General features: G+C 38.2%; 1 protein-coding gene across 1 annotated transcript in view; it reads right to left on the bottom strand.

The window, feature by feature from the left end:
- Positions 1 to 21,764, bottom strand: part of ARFGEF1 (ADP ribosylation factor guanine nucleotide exchange factor 1) — a 145,948-nt gene that overhangs the window by 27,105 nt on the left and 97,079 nt on the right. Inside the window, exons 24-32 of the mRNA XM_004697529.2 lie at positions 15,776 to 15,816; positions 15,386 to 15,555; positions 14,882 to 15,033; positions 14,587 to 14,759; positions 13,382 to 13,542; positions 11,884 to 12,014; positions 4,678 to 4,807; positions 3,853 to 3,988; positions 3,634 to 3,772 (exon numbers count right to left, since the gene is read on the bottom strand). Of these exons, the coding sequence (XP_004697586.2) occupies positions 3,634 to 3,772; positions 3,853 to 3,988; positions 4,678 to 4,807; positions 11,884 to 12,014; positions 13,382 to 13,542; positions 14,587 to 14,759; positions 14,882 to 15,033; positions 15,386 to 15,555; positions 15,776 to 15,816 (1,233 nt within the window). The remainder of the gene's footprint in view (positions 1 to 3,633; positions 3,773 to 3,852; positions 3,989 to 4,677; positions 4,808 to 11,883; positions 12,015 to 13,381; positions 13,543 to 14,586; positions 14,760 to 14,881; positions 15,034 to 15,385; positions 15,556 to 15,775; positions 15,817 to 21,764) is intronic.

The following is a 21,764-nucleotide window of genomic DNA, read 5'->3' as shown; positions in this document are numbered from 1 at the left end:
ATTACAAGAATCTAAGTATTGCCTCCTCCCTGGGGGATGGACAGCAGGGAAGAGGGTGAAGGGAAACATCGGACTGGGCAACTTGTGACAAAACTACAATAATTTATGAACTATGAAGGGTTCATGAGGGAGGGGGGAGTAGGGCAGGAGGGTAAAAATGAGCAACTGATTTAGGGGCTTGAGTGGGAGGCAAATGTTTTGAGAATGAGGAGGGCAACAAATGTGCATATGTGCTTGACACAATGGATGGATGTATGGATTGTGATGAGAATTGTACAAGCCCCCAATAAAATAATTTTAAAAAATTCAGGTAGAGAGATCAGCTCAGAAAGGTATGTGGCAGGTTTAAGGAACCCTAAAAGTATAATCTAAATAGTTGGTTGTTGCCCTCCCCCCCCTTGAAGGGCACAAAGTGATCATGGGGGTAAATTTGGAAGATGTTTTAAGAAAATTGAAAATAGCATTAGTGAGAAAAAGGCCAGAAAAGTTGTACTGAGGAAATTGTTTACAGCATGAAAAATGCTCCTGGTTGAGGAGCTGATGCCAGGGGCTTAAGTGGAGAGCAAATGTTTTGAGAATGATGAGGGCAGTGAATGTACAAATGTGCTTTACACAATTGATGTATGTGTGGATTGTGATAAGAGTTGTATGAGCCCCTAAAAATTGATTTAAAAAAATGAGATGGAATGCATAAAGACTAATATCCTAGGCATGTGAGCTGAAATGGACTGGTACTGTCCATTTTGAATCAGAAAATCATGATTTACTATGCCAGGAACAACATAAAAAAGAGGAATGGAGTCATACTGTCAAAACGGACAGTGCAAAATCATCCATGGGGTATAGTACCATGAGTGTCTTGCTAGGGTTATATCTATCTGCCGTCAAGGAAATCCAATCATTTTAACTAGTATTTAAATTTATATATCAACCACAAACCATAGTAATGAAGAAATTAAAGAATTCTAACAAAGTCATCAGTCAGAAATGATCAAACATGCAATCAAGATGCACTAATAATCATTGGTGATTGGAATGTAAAAATTGTAAATAAAGAGGAATTAACAGTAGTTGGAAAATATGGACTCGATGATAGAAATAAAACTGGAGAACACATCAAATAATTTTGCAAGACCAACTACTTGTTCAAAGTAAATAGCTTTTGCAATAAAGAGGACTGTACACACAGACTTCTCCAGATGGAATACACAGAAGAAACGAGGGCGAAGCGCAACATCAGCAGTTAAAACCAGGCCAGGGGCTGACCATCAATTGCTCATAGGTTAAGTCAGAATAACGCTGAATAGAATGAAAACAAGTCTACAAGAGTCAAAATACAACCTTGAGTCTATCAACTATGAATCTTGAGAGAACATCTTAAAAACAGATTTGACACAATGACCATTAATGACAGAAGACCGGATGAACTGCAGGAGGACATCAAGACATCATTCATGAGAAAGCAAAAGGTAACTAAAAAGATAGTGCGTTAGTCTGTTTAGACTAGAGAAACAAATCCATGCACACACATATGTTTATAAGAGATGAAGGGAGACGTCGGACAGGACAAGATATGACAAAATACCAATTTATAAACTATCAAGGGCTCATGAGGGAGGGGGGAGCGGGGAGGAAGGGGAAAAATGAGGACCTAATGTCGGGGGTTTAAGTGGAGAGAAAATGTTTTGAGAATGAAGTACAAATGCGCTTTACACAATTAATGTGTGTATGGATTGCGATAACAGTTGTATGAGCCCCTAATAAAGTGTTTAAAAAAAAAGAGAGAATTATTTATATACAAGAGCAATTGAACACTGAGAAAACATCCTAGCCCAGACCAGATCAAGTCCACCAATCTATAAAGTGAAGTAAAAGTGCTACATACAGCATGTCCAAGGGCAGCTCCAGATATTACAATGACATTATATGCAAAGACCTGGGACTCGAGAATCAAAGGGGAGGAGAATGCTCAGCACGTTTCAAATGGAAAGAACTCAGAAAAAATTCAAGCCTCAAGCTGAAAGACTGAAAGATTCTATGGGCAAAAAAATTGAATAATGCAAGAAGCATCAAGAGATGTAAAAGAATACACAGTCACTACCAAAACGAACTAGTTAACATCCCACCATTTCAGGAAGCAGCATATGAGCAAGAACCAATGGTGCTGAAGGAAGAAGTTCAAACTACACTGAAAGCATTAGCCAAAAACAAGGCTCTAGGGGAATATCAACTGAAATGTTTCAATAAGCTGAGGAAGCACCTGCAGCACTCACTTGTCTATGTCAGGAAAGCTGGAAGACAGCTAACTGACTAGAAGAGATCCATATTTGTAGCTTTTCCAAAGGAAGGTACCCAACAAAATGCATAAATTATAGAACATTATCATTAATATCACATGCAAGTAAAATTTTGTCCAAAAGGGCTGCAGCAGTACCTTGACAGGGAGCTTCCAGAGGTTCAGGATGGAATCCAAAGAGGATGTAAAACTAGGGATATATGACTACTGATGTCAGATGGATCTTGGCTCAAAGCAGAGAACACCAGAGAGGTGTCTGTGTTCTCTGACGATGTCAAGGCTTTTCATTGTATGGGTCCTAACAAATTATGGATGACCTTGAGAAGAATGGGAGTTCCAAACACGTCATTGTGCACATTTGTACACGGATCAAGAGACAGTTGTGGCAACCAACCAGAGAATACTGTGTGGTTTAAAATCAGGCGAGGTGTACAACAGGATTGTACTCTCTCATTATGCTTACTCATTCTGTATCTGAGTAAATAATCAGAGAAGCTGGCTTATATGACATAGAATATGGCATCAGGAATCACGTGTAGTCCAGATGACATATAATCTTAAGCATCACAGCCAGCGTCTAGCACATCAGTGTCATTACTACCAGAATCAGGTTGTTATGCACAAAATAGTTCAATAGTTCAACAGTTATACTACTGTTTGAAGTGCAAAATGTCAGTTGAGACAGCTCATTAATGAAGAACAGGTATATAGATTTCTGCCAGTGCCTGGCTGCTTGACAAAAATCTTTTAAAGAGAAATCTACCTGTGGATATAGACATTGCAGACCTAAGGTCAAATTATTTGCAGGCCATAGAAGCTTCAAGATGGAACGGAGAAGGAAATTCAAGTCTGTGTTATAACACTGTAAGTGCTGTCAGTTAATCAGACTGACTACACATCTGTCCTGCTGGTAATTCACTGTAATCCAATTCTAAACTCATCCCTTAAGGGAACTGACATTAACTGTAAAATCTATTTGCACATAAATTTGATTATTAAATTTATAGTAACTGAAACATATTAGGTTGTTGTTGTCATTGTCTCCTCTGCCCATCCCCCAACTAAAGACCACTGTGTGGTTTGATCTATATAAATACAATCTTATAAAAGTCAGTAGATTCACTTCATAATGACCTGAGTATTAGAAGATTAAGGGATTTTAGCTTACAAAGAATTGGTTCATGTGTATACTATAGCTTATAGGTATTAATTTGTAATAAATCTGAATACAAATTGTGGTGGGGAATATTGAAAAGGATTTCTATTATAATCACTCACTAATTGCTATCAAACTTAAATAAAATATACGTATATAAAGCTGTGTAAAATCATCTTACGCATGTGGGATTGTGGTCTTGAAGATATCCAATGTGCAGTTACAAGTTTTATCCCAGATTTCTAGGGTAAATTTTTCACCATTCAGAATAACAACATTCTCTAAGCAGTTTGTACCAGATCGTGCTAACTGCTCATTGTCTAGAAAAGAAAAGAACGATTCATTTATTTATTATCATGGTCATATGTAATACTTTCCAAAACATTTGATACAGACCTACCTTGCTGGACACACCAGTATAGTTGTGCAAAGATCTCATCCAAAAGCACATCACTGAGCACTTCTAAATACTGGGTGAACACATCACAGATCGCATACAGTGCATGGTTGCAAGTAGTTGTCATCCATTCAGCTTTCTGGGAGACAAAACCATTAAATGAAATTCATACCATTCATAAAAAGTAGAATTAAAAACATATTTTTTCATACTTAAAATTTAAGTCTGGCTTACATTCAAATTTAACTTTATTCCCAACAAACCACAACCACCTATTACATTATAAAACTGAACTGTTTTTGGTATCATTTGCCTTAATTCTAAGAACATCACTGTAATATTCACATTATGACCTTTTACTCTTTACTTTTCTCAAATTAATACAGACTTATTGTAGAAGTCTGCATCAATACTATTATGTGAAACAAAATGGGAAAATATGAAGGCTTCTACCACACTTCCTGAAAGGCACATTATAACTGGTCTGTAGTAAATACGTTGAAATAAAAACAATTTGAATTTTATTTTGTAGTCTTTACTCAAATAAAAATAAGTCATCATTATGAAATAGAACAGGAAATTAAGGGCTTTAGGATAGCTGTAGCAAGTTAAAACAAGGTAAGAAACCAGAAGTTTAACAATGACTAGAAGTGTAACAATGAAAAATTAAAAAATGAAAGCAAATCTATGAATTCACTTCTATTCTAAAAAGACATTATATCCTCATCCTTTAATGAAAAACTTACTAGGAGTTCTTTTCTGTTCAATGTGTATGATTTATAACACAGAAATTAACTAGGATGGATTAGAATTTTTGTTTGCTTTTACCTCTGTCTGCTGTTCTGGCAACTTCATGTTGTCAAAGATTCGGAAAACAATTCGAAATAAATCCTGCCACCAATGCTTTTCATAAGTGTGGCCATATGTTTTCATTATTTCAAACATTACTGTTAAGCCCCTAAAATGACAAAACGTAATTAGAAGAGACTACACACACACACACACACACACACACACACGAAAATACATATCAGAACCCATTTCTTGAAACAGAGTTTGGTAATTCCCAAAGCTACTGAAGGCAGTAAGTTTAAAATCAGTTTTATATTGACACATGATATAGAATTTTAAGATATCTAAATTTCAAAAAACCAAGTTCTTTAAGACACATCATTTAGGGAAAAAATGCTAAAAGCCTTGGCTTCAAAATCATTTTTTCTTTGACTTTCCCCTTAGACTCATACCATCATCCCAACATTTAAAAATCATATATGAAACATACATAAAAAATTTCATCGTTGGGTGAATATTATTTTTTCAGCACTCTGGCCAAGAAAAGCAAGCATATCCACAACTGTCACTTCTCAGCACTAAAACAAAACAGTCTATGAAGAAATAAAATGGAAATTTTTGAAGTCCATTTTTCAAAAACGTAGACAGCAGCATACCCAGAGGCCACATAACGCCCATCATATAACCAAGACTCAATAAAACAAGTGAATTGGATATAGATGACAGCTTTGGAACCCTGACCATCAAAGGCAAGGCTGAAAATCAGCCCAAGTGCTAAGAAGAGAAGGGGAAACCATAAAAACAGTAGGTGCAGACACCAGAGCTCTGTCAGCTGAACCTGCAGTCCAATCATGTTTGAGACAAAGCAAATAGCATTTCCACTGAAATCATACCCCCCCCCCCCCACCATCACCACGCAGACAAGGAGTGTCTGCACTCAGGTCCAAAGCCAGCAAAAGTGTCCCTTATATTTTGCAAACATAAAGTGAACTCACTACATTCACTATGCCCATCTTCCGCACTGAGTTAGAAGTCTACAGACCTGCAGTACCACTCTTCCTCCTCTATATATGACTATAGCCTGCCGGTACCTACCATAACCCTGCCCCCAGAGCTGGGGGTTGAGAGACTAGAGTTCACCCCTTCACTCAGTCCCTTGCATGGACACCTAGGGACCAGCAATGCCAGCCTCTCTGCCTGGGTCCCAGCAGAACAGAGTTGCCTGCTTTTTTGCCTAGCCAGTTGTGCCCAGTGCCAATGAAATGGTATGTCCCCTCTGATCACCCAACAGTAAGCCCCTGGGGTCCAAAATTTAGCTGTACCCAATTCTCTGCCCAGCCACCCAAGCTGGGGCCTGGTGAAAGGAAGCATCCACTTCTCCATCTGGCTGCCAGCAACAAGAGTCTGAGGACTGGTGAACCTTGCATCTATGGCCAGCCACTCCAACTGGGGGCCCGACATACTAGTAGTGCCACCTACTCTTTCAATCACTAGTGCTGGAGACCTAAGGACAAGGGGCACACCCTCTTCCACATCATATGCTAGCAGAAAGAGGCATGCCTTCCAAAAGGGCACATGTGAACTGGTAACATCCCCCAGCCTTGCCCTCTACACAGCCCTTCCTGAAACCAAAGGCTTGTGCCTGTTCCAGCTACCCTTGCCCATTGTTGCTCACCTGGGACAGTTCATGAGAGTTTCTGTAGCGCCCATCACATGACTGACAACCCAGATACCCTCACATCAACCAGCCAGCAACCAGTAGTATGCACACACCAACCTTACTCAGTGACAACATTCCTTCCATATACTCCCAGGGGACCAGCCAGGTATACACATCATCTCACCAGCAACACCAGATATTTCCTCAGGCATTGGCGAGACCAGTGGACATATCACAAACAGAGCAGCAGCCCCACCAACTTAGAGACATGTGATGAGAGTTTGGCCAGATTAATGACCACAAGAGCACACATGATATAGACACCTCCTCGGATACAGAAAAACAAAACAACAAAGAGGATGCAGCAAGCAAACACATATAATAAAGCTAACACCTGACACTAGAGATAATAACAAATCACATAAAAGACAAGATGAATCCAGCAAGCTGTCCTTGTAAGCTGTGTTCAATACCACAACAGTTTCTGTGGCATTTTTCCTGAGCAGGAAACAAAATTTCACAGCTGCATTCTTAAACTGGCCACCACAAAACATGAGGTTTGAGCAGAATGGCTTTTATGAAAAAATTCACTGTGACCAGAGAGAACTTTCCCAGGTGATGCCATTGGGTGCACTAACTCAGAGCAAGTTGCTTGATGTTCACCTCACAGGAAAAATGCATACTACAAAAGCTCTGTCCAGTGGAGGTTTTTTTCAGTGTTGTTTTTTTAAAGGGGGAGGGGTTACCCCCTTTGTATTACAGGTCATTTATACAATAAATAACAGTCAACATTATTCTCAATGGAGGCTGAAAGCATTCCCCTTGAGAATGGAACCCAGACAAAACAAACAAACCAAACTTGCTGCCACTGAGTAAATGCCATCTTATAGCGACAGGGTAGAAATGTCCTTGTGAGTTTCCAAGACTGTAACTCCCTCTACAGGAGGGAGGCCCTTTCTTACTCCGATGGAGCAATTCTGAACGGCAGACCTTGCAGTTAGCAGAACACTATGCCACCAGGCCTCCTTCCCAGAGTGATGTGCTGATAAAATGCAATCCCATCTAAATAAAAGGCACATTATTTAATGAAGTGACAAAATGAATCACCAACTTTCTAAGGAAAGGAAAGAGGTTCTGGATAAAGCACTACTAAAGAACAGAGAGAAGGCATCATACTACCCGATCTTCTATCCTACTTTAAAGCCAAAATAATCAAACAAGTCTGCTACTGGTGTAATGGAAGATGTGTAGCCCAATGGGACAAAATTGCGAACACAAATGTCAATCTATCCACTGATGAACAACTGATCTTTGACAGTGGGTCAAAGTCAATAAATGGGATAAAGACAGGAAATAACCTCACACTATATACAAAAACGAACTCAAAAAAGATCAAAGTCCTACATATAAAACTTAAAACATATATCAAGGAATGAAAAATAGTGGCAATACTAGAGGCTCTAATATATTGAATAAGTAAAATAACAAGCATAACCAAAAATGCATAAACAGAAGCAGATGAACTAGGTAGGACCCCTAAAAATGAGCCTTTATGCACATTAAAAGACTGCACTGAACGAGTGAAAGGAGAATCTTAACAGCAGAGTGAATTTTGACATGGCATGTTGATGAGGAACTAGTCTCCAATGTTCAGCACATCAGGGATCCTGGGCGTGTAGGAGGTTAAGCGCTGGGCTGCTAACAGGGTCGGCCACTCGAATTCAGCATTATCCCAGGGAAGAAAGACTAGACTTGTCTGCTCCTGCAAAGATTTACTGCTTTGGAAACCCTATGGAGTAGTTTACTCTGACCTACGTAGTTGCTATGAGGTCATGACACAAGAGTAGTGAGTTTCAACACCTCAACAACAAAGACAATTCTGTTTTTAAAATGAGCATAGCATGACGTTAAGTAAGCGTGTAGAATAACAGCTCATAACATGTTTGCACTTGGAGGGCATTATGCTGAGTGAAACAAGTAAATCACAAAAGGTCACATTGTGCGGAACCCACTGACATAAAAAGTCAAGTAAAGGTTTATATACAATAAATATTCTGTGATGGTTAACGAGGATGGAAGTGGGAGGGAGGAAATATCACTACTGAGTAGACGTGTATTAACTTAGGGAAAGAGAAAGTATTATATAATAAAGGGAGATCAGGATAACATGACCAAGGTAATGGAAGACACTGGGACATATGCAGATGTCAGCAGTAATAATAATGATTAATTTATGAGTAGATACATAGGTAAATATGCAAGCGGAGCAGATAAGGGATGGTATATAGGAGTACATCTGTATGTGTGTATTTCTGCACACATATCTGTATGTGCTATAAATATGTCCATAACTATAATACAACCTACAGTGGGCAAAAAAGAATGAAAACATTATAGCCATAACCACACACCTTGCAGAACTGAGTCACTATGCTTGGGGGCTTAGGACCACAGTCTTGGCATAACACAGTTCATAAAGATTACCATCCTACTTTGGTGAATAGGGGCTGGCACCTTAAAAACTTGTGAGTGGCCACTGTTCTCTCTCCATCCAGAGCAAAGAAAAAACTCACCTCCTGTAATCACCTTTCAGCCAAAGAACAGACAGCCCTCACACAAACAAACAAACCAACAAACAAAAACCCAACTCAGCCACTGAGCCACTTCCCAAAAGTCAATGTGATCCTTTAGGAATGTTCCTGTGAGTTTCCAAGACTGTAACTCTTTACAGGTAGAAAGCTTCAGCTTTCTCTTGAGGAATAGCGAGTGGTTTTGAACTGCTGACCTTGCAGTTAGCAGCCCAACACATAAGTACTACACCACCAGGACTTCCTACAGACATGCCAAAAAGTGAGTATTAATGCCCTTGAGGAACATACTCTTTGGTACTTTCAACCATACGAGACAAAAATGCAGCTTTTGCGCAAAAGCCAAGTTCAGAAGGCAGGAAAAAGGGACGAATGGAAATGAAATCTGAAGAGGAAGTAGGAAGAAGACACGAATACTGTAGCTGATGTTGAGATAAAGTGTATGAACTGTTGAGTGGAAAATGAATGTGCTCTGTATACTTTCACCCAAGCAATAAAATGTTTTCCAAACAAAAATGAGAGGGATTTTTAACTAACACTATGAACCTTGTTCACAGGCTACTGCCACACAAGTAGCATACGAGCTACCTGAGCGCAGGAGTCACAAGACACCAGGCCGAGTCCCTCATCAAGAGGGACACAGTGAGGATTTGCTGAATGAACCAACTGCTGTCGGAACATGGTCACTCACTGGGTTTTGAAAAGTGTTAAACTTCAAACTTGAAATTGCTTTCCTGAGTCATTATTCCTTTGTCACTTTGCTGTATGTTATTTTCTTCAAGTAAACTACAGAAATTCTTCAATTTATAAATATTCCCCAAGGTCTGACAGGGAAGTCAAACCACATTATTCTTGGACAGATTCCATAAATACCGAAACCTGGTCTAGTGCATTTGACACTACACTCAGACTCAGTACATGCCTGGTCCATATGAACGATTTGAGAAAAGTTTGCATGAAGTAACATTCAGGCAGTTGGGTCGAATGGAAAGTGCACACCAGTCTAGTCTGTCGAACCACAGCTTCCTTGCCAACACAAGCAGCAGCAGTACAAAAACTTCTCTACGCGCAGTCATACTGCTGCCTCAGGAGAACTCGTCATAGCTACCACTCACTACCAGAAACAGTCTTTCTCTCACAACAATCTCCAAGTCCATTCCCGGACCTTCCGTGCAACTGAATGCTACCGCTACCTCCCAAGGCTGGGGAAAGGAGATGGGGAGAATCTTGCTTTCCAGGTCCTAAAGGAAATATAGAGATCCATAGAAATCTTCAAGGATGTGCACTGCTAGAAAAATGTCCACCACCACCACCCCTGACCCCTGAAGCAATACTTCAGTAGCTGGTACAGGTTAAAACAAAAATGGTTTGGGGCCCTAGTATAACCCTAACTGCAGTTTCCACAACCATAGGGTTTTGGGAAACCAAATGAAAATGTATATGAAAATTCTTTGTATTTTAAGGTGCGATGTGAATGACTGTGATGTAACTTTAAATGTAACTTAAAAAATAACAGCTCATAAATCCTGAGGCACAGCAGGGGGATCAAAAGCTCTCATCAAAACTTACTGCAATTTTTCTTCCCTTTTACCAGTAAGAACAAACTCATTGTCTGAACATGGTTTGCGGTGAAAGAAAGCATTTGGTTCCATACAAGGACAGGCTAAGAATGCAAGTACAGGTCCCCTCAGATAGATTTCCATCGATAAACCAGAGCAAGGTGCAGGGTTTATATGCTGGGCTTATAAACCCAAGTTATGTTAGTCATGGTATGCCAGTCACTCCACTGAAGCAGCAGACATTTGAAAGCGGAAAATCAAAAGTAATTTAGATTTACATAAATTAGAGGCTATTGAAAGTTGAATTAACAGTACGTTTCTGAAAGGTTTATTGAACGTTCCACCAGGCCTAAAATGCAAAATGAATACTCTAATATTTTAAATTCTATGATAAATTCTCTAGATTTGAGACTTATTTTGGATTACCTGTTTTGCAAGAGTTGTTACACCACAGAGTGCTATAAATGTGAGAAGTTTCTTAGGATATAAGACAAACTTAACCTTGCTTGGAGGTAGTGAGGAGAGGGGACTGTCTCATCAAGAAGAGAGATAAATTCTTTAAACATTTATCATCTGACTTGTTCAAGTATGTATTACTTTTATGATTAAAAAAAGAAATCCGGTAAAGCTAAATCTCCAAACGACTGATGCTTCTTTTGAAAGGCAAGATTCCTAAAGGGATTTTAATACTGCTTTGGAACCCTTCCTTCTGTCAACAAACATAACTAATGTAAAATCGAATTCACAATGGGCTCAAATGCTTGCTGACAGGTATCAGCCATTTCAATTTTGGCAGCCAACAGTGGAGGATGAGAAAAACTATACTATGGGGAAGGAACTGTGATGTGAAAAATGTTTTAATGTTTGTTTCATAAGCTGTAAATAGTTTTTTACCATAATAGTTTTAACAAAGAGACTACATAGGGGCTTCTGAAAGTTTGTTGACAAAAATAATTTTAAAATAAGAATTTTTCCATGAACCTTCGAAGCCTCCTCATATATTAACAAAAATATTTTTGAAAGAGTTCAATTCTTTTTAGCAAAGCTGGACTAGTCACAATTATTTTACTGTTTCAAATTCAAAGAGAAACTTAAAAACCATTCTATAATTTATTTGGAAATAAAATTAATTTTGCAACTAACTTTAATTTCAAACTGGAAACAAACATGAAAAAAGCAATGTGTAAAATAACAAATGAACTTATGAGCTAAAACTCAAAATTGGTCAAAATGAAATTTTAAGAAAAAGTAACATATTTCTATTTTTTATTGTTGTTCTATTTAACACCTTCAAATATGTCTATTAAAGTGCTAACATACAGGTGATAACATACATTACCAATGTCAACTGCATAACATGTTCACATAAGAGAAGTTAATTTGATTAAAGTCAAAAGAAATCCTTCAAAATTTAATTACAAATACTGACTGTTACCTGGTTCTTACATCTAATTTGCATCTATTGATGATACAGGATAATTCAAAGAGAATTGGGAACCATCCTCTCACCCACACCCTGTCTTCAGGCGCCACATTCATATCATCGCTTGTGTATTCCTTGAAAGTCTTCAAGAAGAAAGGTAGGATTATTAAAGACGAAACATATCGTTAAGCATATCATTTCTCAAAAAGTAAACCAACAAAAAAACCACACAACCCCCAAAATGAAATGCTTTACAAATTAAAAGTGAGTAATTTTATAATTTCTAAAAAGAAATTGCCTAAGGAGACTACGCTACTACCCAAAAGTTGGTTACTAGCTTCAATTCTGACACCACTCTGCATTATTTAAAGTGAGCAAACCCAATGCTGTCTATTCTGATTCACAGTGACCTCATGTGCTACCAGGTAAAACTATTTCCTAGGATTCTGGGGACTATAATCTCTGTGAAAGCAAGTCACCACGCCTGTCTCCCATGTGGCAGCTGGGTGATTTTGAAGCACCATATTTGGGTTAGTAGTCAAGTGTAAACCGTTTGCACCATCCATACATAGTCCTTTCTGCATTACTAGTCTCATTACATGAGACTCGCATTATCATTCCAAATGACGATGACACCAGGAAGCTACATTAACTTCACTGGGAAGTATAAAGATCAAATGAGTTGATTTTTGCAAAAAGTACGATATAACCCATTGGTTCATATTAGTATATAGTAAAAAATCGTATTACTAAATTATGATGTATCATTTCTCCTCACAACAGTTACAAATTTAGACTCAGATATATATTGCTAATTCAACCATCACCTACTGAACTGAAACTTATCCTGCCCCAGTTAGCTTTGGTGCTGCAGGGTGCTAGCACACATGAAGCAGTACTCTAGCCCCCGCTTGTCTGCCCGCCAGCCCTGTAATTTGTCCCACCCCTGACTCCCCACCTCCCAGAAAAGACCCACAAAAACATGAAAACAAACAAAATTCTCAACTCACTGCCATCGAGTGGATCTGAACTCAGAGATTCTCTAAGGCAGGGTAGACCGGCCTATATGAATTCCTTAAACTGTAAAGCTTTACAGAATAGAAAGCCTCATCTTTCTCCAGCAGAGTAGCTGGTGGTTTTGAACTGTTGACCTTGCAGTTAGCATCCCAACCCCAAACCGACTCTATCACCAGGGCTCCTGGCCTGCAACTATAGGCAAACTTTTAACTACTTTGTGCTTCAGTTTCTTCATCTGAGAAGTGCACGGGGCTAATACCATTACCAATTTCAGAAAACTATTAAGAAAATTAAACACATTAATATATTTGAAACATTCAGAAAAATACTTCCATAAATGGGAGCTCTTATAATTAGCTATTTTAACTCAGAATCAAGCTCAGATTCTTTTAAGTCTCACTGAAAAATGCTGCATGTTCTCAATTTCTAGATAAACTAGATTTCAGACAAACAAGTAACCAGCAAATATTTTGTTTACTAAATTGCATTATACCTGAGGTCTATCAGACACATATTTTGCACAATGGCGAATAAGTCGAATTGCTTCCATACTTGTGTCTGGGAAGGCGGCATTACATGCAAATTCAGACAAACACTTCACTGCATCCTGAAACGAATCGATGGTTGCTGGAAAGTGTTTTTCAAACACAAGAGCTGAAAGAGAGAAAAATATATCAGAATAATTGCGATATTAAAATTAATTTTAATCTTATGGAAACATGAACCCCTAGGTGGACATTATAATTCTTACAGGTTATGAAGAGCTTTGACATCCCACAGATGTGGAGTTCAAGACGTCTCTACCACCTGGAGTAGTGAGGGCAGGGAAACACGTCTGTTGTTTACACTACAAGTCTAGCACTTAATACACTGCCTGGCATATGCTACACACGGATTAGACACTTTTTGAATGAATGCATTCATTAAATCGCACTGGGTCTCGCATTTTTCATATATAAAAGGGTGAGAGTTCTAAGTACCACACAGGACAATATAGGCTGAATGCTCAGACAATGCTTGCCCTCAAGCAAGCACTTAGCAAATCATAGTTCTGACAATGCTGTTCTTCTTGATTGTAAAGATGATGACCATCTTCTACACAAGCATACTTTGTATCCTTAGTATTTCATGCCCATTTAATGTCAAAGGAGGCTATAAAATATAGTGAAAAACAAAGGTTTTTTGTTCTTAAGTTCCCTGCATTTAAATCCTAAATCCATCATCTGCTAGTTCTGTGACCTTGTAATTACTTCCCAGTGCTAATGTTTCCTTATATGTCAAAAGGGGGTTCATCTTATACAGTTATGAAAGTTAAAAGCTCTTGGCATATAATACATATTAATGTTAATAAAATTATTATTCACTGTGATTTCCCAGGGAAAAACTCAGTGAACTTAAAGACTATAATAAACCAAAACCCCACTGCCACTGAGTCAGTTCCAACTCAGAGTGACCCTAAATAACAATTCAAAGGCTATAGGTCTGTATGGGAGCAGATAACTTCATGTGTCTCACAAAGAGCAGCTGGTGGATTTGAAACACCAATCTTGAGGTTAGCAGCCCAGTGCTCACCCAACAGTATTACCAAGACTTTTTAATAGGCCCATAATATAACATCTTATGAGTTCATCTTTCTGAAAACCTTCAACTTTGTGAAAGTGTGCTTCAAAACTTAAACATGGCTAAAACAATACTCACTGACAATGTGTCCTGTTGTTTGGAATGCAAGTTCCACTATACTTTCATCTTGATCAGATGCAGCGAGATGAAACACAGAGAAAATGTTCTTCCATCCAGAACGAATGTTAGCAGCTTGAGAATTAACCATCTGTGCTATACATCGTACAACCATATCTCGAATTGTGGGAGATCTAAAATGTTAATATAAATGTTTGAATAGGCATTAGATAAAAGTTCTTCGGTTTGTTTCTTTACCCTATTAGAGAAAATAATATGGCACTTTCTGATTTTAGGCAATTTAACAATGTAATACCTATTTCGTTTCATTATATGTTCAAAAGGCCTTAAGAAATCCTTCTGGAATCTGAAATTAGCAAGCTCCCCCTTCTCTAGAAACTTCATTGACAATTGCCTCAAGGAGTCTACTGCAAAAATCGCTACATCTTCATTAGGATTACAGCCAACCTATAAATTACAAGAGAAACAGAAGACACTAGAATCAGCAATGAAAATTCAAAATTTTTAATTTTTGTTTTAGAGTAAGTATAAATTAGAAACCACAATGGAAAAATTCTAAAATCAGCTACAAAAGTAGTAGTGTATTTTAATCATAGTTCTCAAAAAGAATAGGTAATTTAATAAGGTCTTACAATTTAGAGCAATCATTTATTAAAAAGTATTCAAGGGGTTTTCTAAATTTAATGACAAAGCCATATACAATTGCTCTAAAGGGGGAAAAACCCTCTTAATTAGATGATATTTATATTTTAAACAAAGGAAACAATTACTAATATAAATACTGTAATTATTCAAATACCTTATTAAAGTGATCTCCAATAACCTCCCAAATTCGAGACCACTGCAATCTTATTCTTCCCATGTTGTAGTATGATATTTCTACTATTTTTTGTAGACTAAACATTCTTGGATGTGTAGTGGAAAGTAATTCATCCATGGACACAGCACAGAGCCAACGAACAAAATCCACTATAATATAGAGAAAATTACATTAAGAATCTCAAAAAAAAAAAAAAAAAAAAGAATCTATAGATTCCAAAACTGTTGCATTCAAAACCACTTTGTTAAAATAAATTGCTCTGGTGTAGATTTAAAAAAAAACCAACAACTGTAAAAGTCACCATTACTTTAATTAAAGAAAACAAATTTTAAGCATAAAAGTCAGTTTGTAAACAACATATGCACTTACCAATAGCATTTCCATCTAGCCTTGTTGACCCTGTAAATATCCTAGGAAGAAATAAAGTCTTATTTAAGTTCACATGTAACTGGGCTGGGTTACTAGTTATTTTAAAAATCAATTTTAAAGGAAAAAAACACAGTAACCGGATAATGAAAAAATAAAACAAAAAACCTAGGTAATCAAATGAACTTTTTTACCCAATAGCTTAAACAGCTATTCCCAACTTTTGGGGGATGAATGACCTTTTCACAGGGGTCACCTGATTCATAACAGTAGCAAAATTACAGTTATGAAGTCGCAACTAAAATAATTTTATGGTTGAGGGTCAAGAGAAACTATATTAAAAGGTCACGGCCTTAGGAAGGTTGAGAGCCACTGGCTTAGAAAAACTGAAGTTTAAATGGTTCTCCCAATATCAACTCCACGCATATCACTTTGTGTTTAATAATATTATTAAAGTAAGATTCAATATTACTATTAGAATGAAATATATTACAGCAATTGTACTCATAGATTTACAAACACCCATGGTGAATATCTCAAGAAAAACATGATACAACTAACAAACTGGCCCAATGCAAAAGAAAAAGTTTTGTGACTTTCCCTGGCAACTAGCATTGTTAGACAAGTTCATTTCTACAAATAAAATTCACATTCAATGAAAAAATTCATTGATGGCAGCTTACAACAAGTGATTTTCATATAACCTTGGCAAATGTTTTCATACCATGTGACCAGAAGCTACACACTTTTCTTAGGCCATTCAAATGTTTGGCGTGCTAAGCCTTCTACACTTTGTTTATTTTTTTGTATGTTTCAAAAATTTCAGCAAAGACTTCAGCATAACCTTATTAGTCCACTTTTTAAAGAAAGCAACATTTTTATACATCTGGTGTTGGAACCAAGGGTCTAATGTAACTCTTGGGGTAGAGTGATCTACCTTAACTTAAAATGTCCACAACAGGATTTATATGAGAAAAAGTTGTAGGCACAATTTAAATACTTAAACTTTGAAATAGCAGTAATAACTAATAGCTACCAATTACAAGGTATGTACTATCCTAAGTACTTTACATATATTCATTCATTTTAATATTCATAAATGCGCTGTGAGATATGTGGATTGTAATGCTAATTTGAAAGCAACTGAAGCACAGAAATATTTAATAAGTTCAACGTTATAGGACCAATGAAGCACAAGTCTCAAGATTCACACCAGGAGAGTTGGATCCACAGTCCACCTTCTTAGAAATTATGTCACAATACCTACCTCATACTTTCCTGAACAAAATGTGGATTAAAACATTTTAATTTATTCTAGTTTTTAAAAGTTCCTACAGCTGCTGCTGTCTGCTACTGAGTTGATTCTGATGAAGCTTCACAAAGTTTTTGGGAAATGTCCACTGCCTTTAATTCCCTTTTCCTATTAACTTTTTGAAGGCTCCTCTATGATAAGAGTCAGGAGAAATTAAGCTGCCTGTACCCATAAAAAAAATTTAAGTCTCAGAATTCCTACATAGGGTCATTGTGAGTCAGAATCGACTTTATGGTAGTGTTTGTATGTGTTTAAATATATGTGGCAGAGCAGAACTGCCCCAATCAGGTTTCCTAGGCTCAAATCATGATGGGAGCAAATCATCTGGTTTTTTCTACTGTGGAGTGGCTGGTGGGTTCAAACTGCCAACTTTTTGCTGAGCAGCTGAGTGCTTAATCACTATGCCACTACCCCATCCCTAGTATTACTATCTAAATGTTTCTGAATAACATGGTTTTTAACCTCAGTGTCCTTGAACATCTTTCCATACGTCCTGTGAATGAGTAATCAAAAAAGGAAAAAGTTAAAAAAGTCACACGATAGCCCCAAATCCTAGTCCCCACTAAAGAAATGTCTTCAGATCTCCTATACCACTCCTGTCTGTACAATTAGTAAATCTGGCTGAAACCACAATCTGGGGGGAGAAAACCAAAAAGTTACATTTTCCTATTTATCCACCGACAGATGGAACCGAGAAGTTCAAAACATAAAAAACCTGAAAAAAATAAACTCCTCTTGAATGAAAAAGAAAACTGTTAGAAAATACATTTAAAAAGCAATTAGCTGATTTGTAGAACTAGGAAGTATTTCATGGAGGTCAATGACTACAATAAGCAAACCATACCACAGGAGACAAAAGTACTTTATACAGGAGAAACAACAAGAAAGGACCAAAGGATGAAAAAGGGTTTTGCTGTCATCATTGTCTTAAATTAAGAGAAAGTAGAGGCTACAGGACAGAAGTATAGTTGATATGCCACCGCGGGGAAGGAAGATGAAAGTGGAGAAAACATGGTGCTCACAAGACAAAAAGTAACAGAGAACTACCAAGAGCAATCAGATACTGGCTCTGTATACGTGGCATGATGGTGGAGCATAAAGGGAGCATGCATCCTGGGAAAGGCCATCCAAATTTGTACTCACTTTGGCAGTCTCTTTGGAGTCACTCTACTTTTAGTAATGTCCACTAGAGGTAAGCCAAATGGTTGAGCATCGTGGTCTATGGAGGCATTTGAAATTAAGCCTTAATATACTCAAAGAGCTAGATGCTTTACAAAATTAAAGAAATGGATTCTGCATTTGTTGTATGAAAAGCAAAGAACTAAAGCATGATAATTGTGTAAGTATTAAAATTCCTGAGCAAATCATCAGAGAAGACTGGCTTTTATGAAGAAGAATATGGCATCGGGAATGGAGGAAAGCTTATGAACAACCTGACATGTGTAGACGACCCAGCCTTGCTTGCTCAAAGTGAGGCGGAATGGAAGCACTTGTTGATAAAGATCAAGGACTGTAGCCTTCAGTGTGGACTACAATTCATTGTAAGGAAGTTAAAAAATCGCTTCTCAGTCTTTTGGCTAAGAATAAGTGTAGAAAGAACAAAATCCTCACAAATGGATCAATGTTTATGAACATCACGAGAAATGGAGAAAAGGTTGAAATTGGCAAGAATTTTGTCTTTCCTGGATCCACAATCAGTGCTCACGGAAGCAGCACTCAAGAGATCCAAAGATGCATCTGTCCCAAACCATAGTATCCTTCGTTGCATGCATATAAAAGTTGGACACTGCATAAAGAAGACTGAAGAATTGTTGCATTTGAATTGTGCTGAAGAAGGCTATTGAAAGTACCCTAGGGTGCTAATAGGCCAAACCAATCTGTATTGGAAGAAATAAAGGCCAGAATGCTCCTTAGAAGCAAGGATGGCAAGGCTTATTAGTCTTACATACTTTGGACATATTGTCAGTAGAGACCAGTCCGTGGAGAAGGGCAGTATGTTTGGTAAAGTGGAAGGGCAGTGAAAAAGAGGAAGGCCCTCAATGAGAGATGGATTGACACAGTGGTTTCATCTATTGGCTCAGGCATAGGAACTATCTTCTGTTGTGCAAAGGGTTGCTATAGGTCACAGCCAACTCCATGACCCCCAGCAACAATATTAAGATCCGTGCCTGAAAAAACACCAGGATGGAGATAAGTTTGGTGCTTTCTCTATTGTGATACTAATGCCCACACCCAAACAAAACAAAATTAAACAAACAAACACCTGATAAACCCTTGCAGATTCTGTATCGAATACTATAAAACCATATGCAATACACAAACAGCCTAAAGTACTATAACTGCTATACTTTTTAGACTGACGCTAACTGAAAGATAGCTGAGAACAAGTGCAGTAGAAAGAACTGCATATATTTTCTGATAGGTTCAGAATATTCCAAGGTGTAAGATGGGTCAGTATAAAGGTAGAACTAGTGGTCTAAATAGAAGAAAGGTCTAGTAATCTGCTTCCAAAAAGATCCAGCAACAAAATGAAATTGTGCATGATCACCAGCATAGATTGAGATCAATTCAATGACAGCTATCAAGAACTGTATTTAGAACACTGAAATAAAACTATAATGCTAAGTAACAGTTTGAGTTTAAAGATAATCATACCTGGATATAATTTATCGCTACACAATTTAGTAATACTTTTGAAATTAGGTTCAGTGATGACGAGCAAATTCTACCCTAGCAAACACTGGAGGATTAGGTAATACAGATTAATACCCAAACCAAACTCTTGCTATCAAGTCAATGCTGACTCACAGTGTGACCCTAGGACGGTGGATCTCAACCTTCCTAATTCCATAACCCTTTAATACAGTTCCTTATGTTGTAGTGACCCCCCAGGGGGGGAAAATGAGGAGCTGATACCAAGGGCTCAAGCAGAAAGAAAATGTTTTGAGAATGATGATAGCAACAAATATACAAGTGTGCTTGACACAATGGATGGATGTATGGATTGTGATAAATTGCACCATCCCCAAATAAAATGATTAAAAAAATTACTTTTGTTGCTACTTCATAACTGTAATTTTGCTACTGTTATGAACCGGGTGACCCCTCTGAAAAGGTCGTTCAACTTCCAAAGGGGTTGCGACCCACAGGTTGAGAACCACTGCCCTAGGGGCAAGGAAGTACTGTCCCTGCGAGTTTCTGAGACTTTTAACTCTTCACAGGAGCAGAAAAGTCCATCTTTTTCCTGCAGTACAGTTGGTGATTCTGAACTGTTGACCTGTAGTTAGCAGCCCAATGCATTTAACTACTATGCCAATAATCTCCTAGATCCTAATGGTGAAGAATTCCTAATATAAAAAGGGAGATAACTACAAGATTTTAAATTATCATTTAAAATCTTGAAGTTATGGCTGCGGGGGTAGGTGAAGCCTCATATTCCCTGGTGTCAGGTGATACACAATCTTTCTTCAATAGGTACAATAAAACAGTAAGTATCTCCTCCACCCCATAAACTTGCTGCCACTGTGTTGACTCCAACTTACAGGGCCCTTCTCTGTAGGTCAGGGTAGAACTGCCCTGTGGGGCGCCGAGATTCTAACTCTTGACCAGTGTAGAAAGCCTCAGCCTTCTCCCAAGGAGACGCTAGTGATTTCACACAGCTGGTCTTGTGGTTAGCAGCCCAATACATAGCCACCACCCCACAAGGGTTCCTCTTTCCCAAGCCATCCTCCCCACCACAAGGGTGGCCAAGTGGTCATAAAAATTTTCAAGGATTTTGTTGTTTCTTAGCTAGATGGCCATCTGTTTGTCTTCAAGCCTGTAAGACCCCAGATGCTGTATCATTTGATAGTCGGGCACCATCTGCTTTCTTCCCCACTTTTGCTAATGCACCCCCTATGTCCTCAGCGATCGAGTAGGGGTAGGCTGGTGTGCTTCTTCCGTGGGGGTTTTGTTGTCGCTCAGCTAGATGGTACTTGTTTATCTTCAGGTCTTTAAGGCTTCAGGTGCTATATCTTTTGGTAGCTGAGCACCATCAGCTTTCCTCACTACACCCTCTTGTGCACCCATTGTCTTCAGTGACTTCAGGTGTTATATCATTTGGTAGGCAAGCATCATCCGCTTTCTTCACCACATTTTCCTGTGCACCCATTGTCTTCAGCGATAATGTCAGGTAGGTGAGCATCTCAGACTGCCTAATTGTTAGAACAAAGTGTTCTTGTGCTGGGGGAGCACTTGTGTAGGGGCCCACTGTCCATCTGTTTTCTTAATACTCGACCTATAAATATGTGTACATTGATCTATTTCCCCCTCATCTTATATAAACATATTTACATCTTTATATGCCTGTATTTATGAGTACCCTTTGCCTCCTAGTTCTTTCCTCTGTTTCTTTGTACTTTCCTCTTGTCCCACTATCATGTTCTGCCTTCATTTGGGTTTTAGGCATTCCTCTCGGTTATATTGCCCTTGATCCAGACCTGCAAGACCTCCTGCACCCTCCTTGACATTGATTTTGGATCACTTGTTGTTCCCTTGTGCCTGTGCTTGTTAAAATCCTCTTCCTTCCTTCCCCCTCCCCTATCCCCATGCTCCCCTGATCTGTCACCCTGTTGTTCTCTCTTCTGGCTTGTTTTTTCTGCCTATCCCTTCCGTAGACATGCTATGTACCATCACCAGACT

This window comes from Echinops telfairi, unplaced genomic scaffold (assembly GCF_000313985.2).
Source record: "Echinops telfairi isolate 266 unplaced genomic scaffold, ASM31398v2 ScPeMD7_1;HRSCAF=3_0, whole genome shotgun sequence".
NCBI lineage: Eukaryota > Metazoa > Chordata > Mammalia > Afrosoricida > Tenrecidae > Echinops > Echinops telfairi.
The sequence above is the reverse complement of the archived record's forward strand: the minus strand, read 5'-3'. Positions and strand labels throughout refer to the sequence as shown.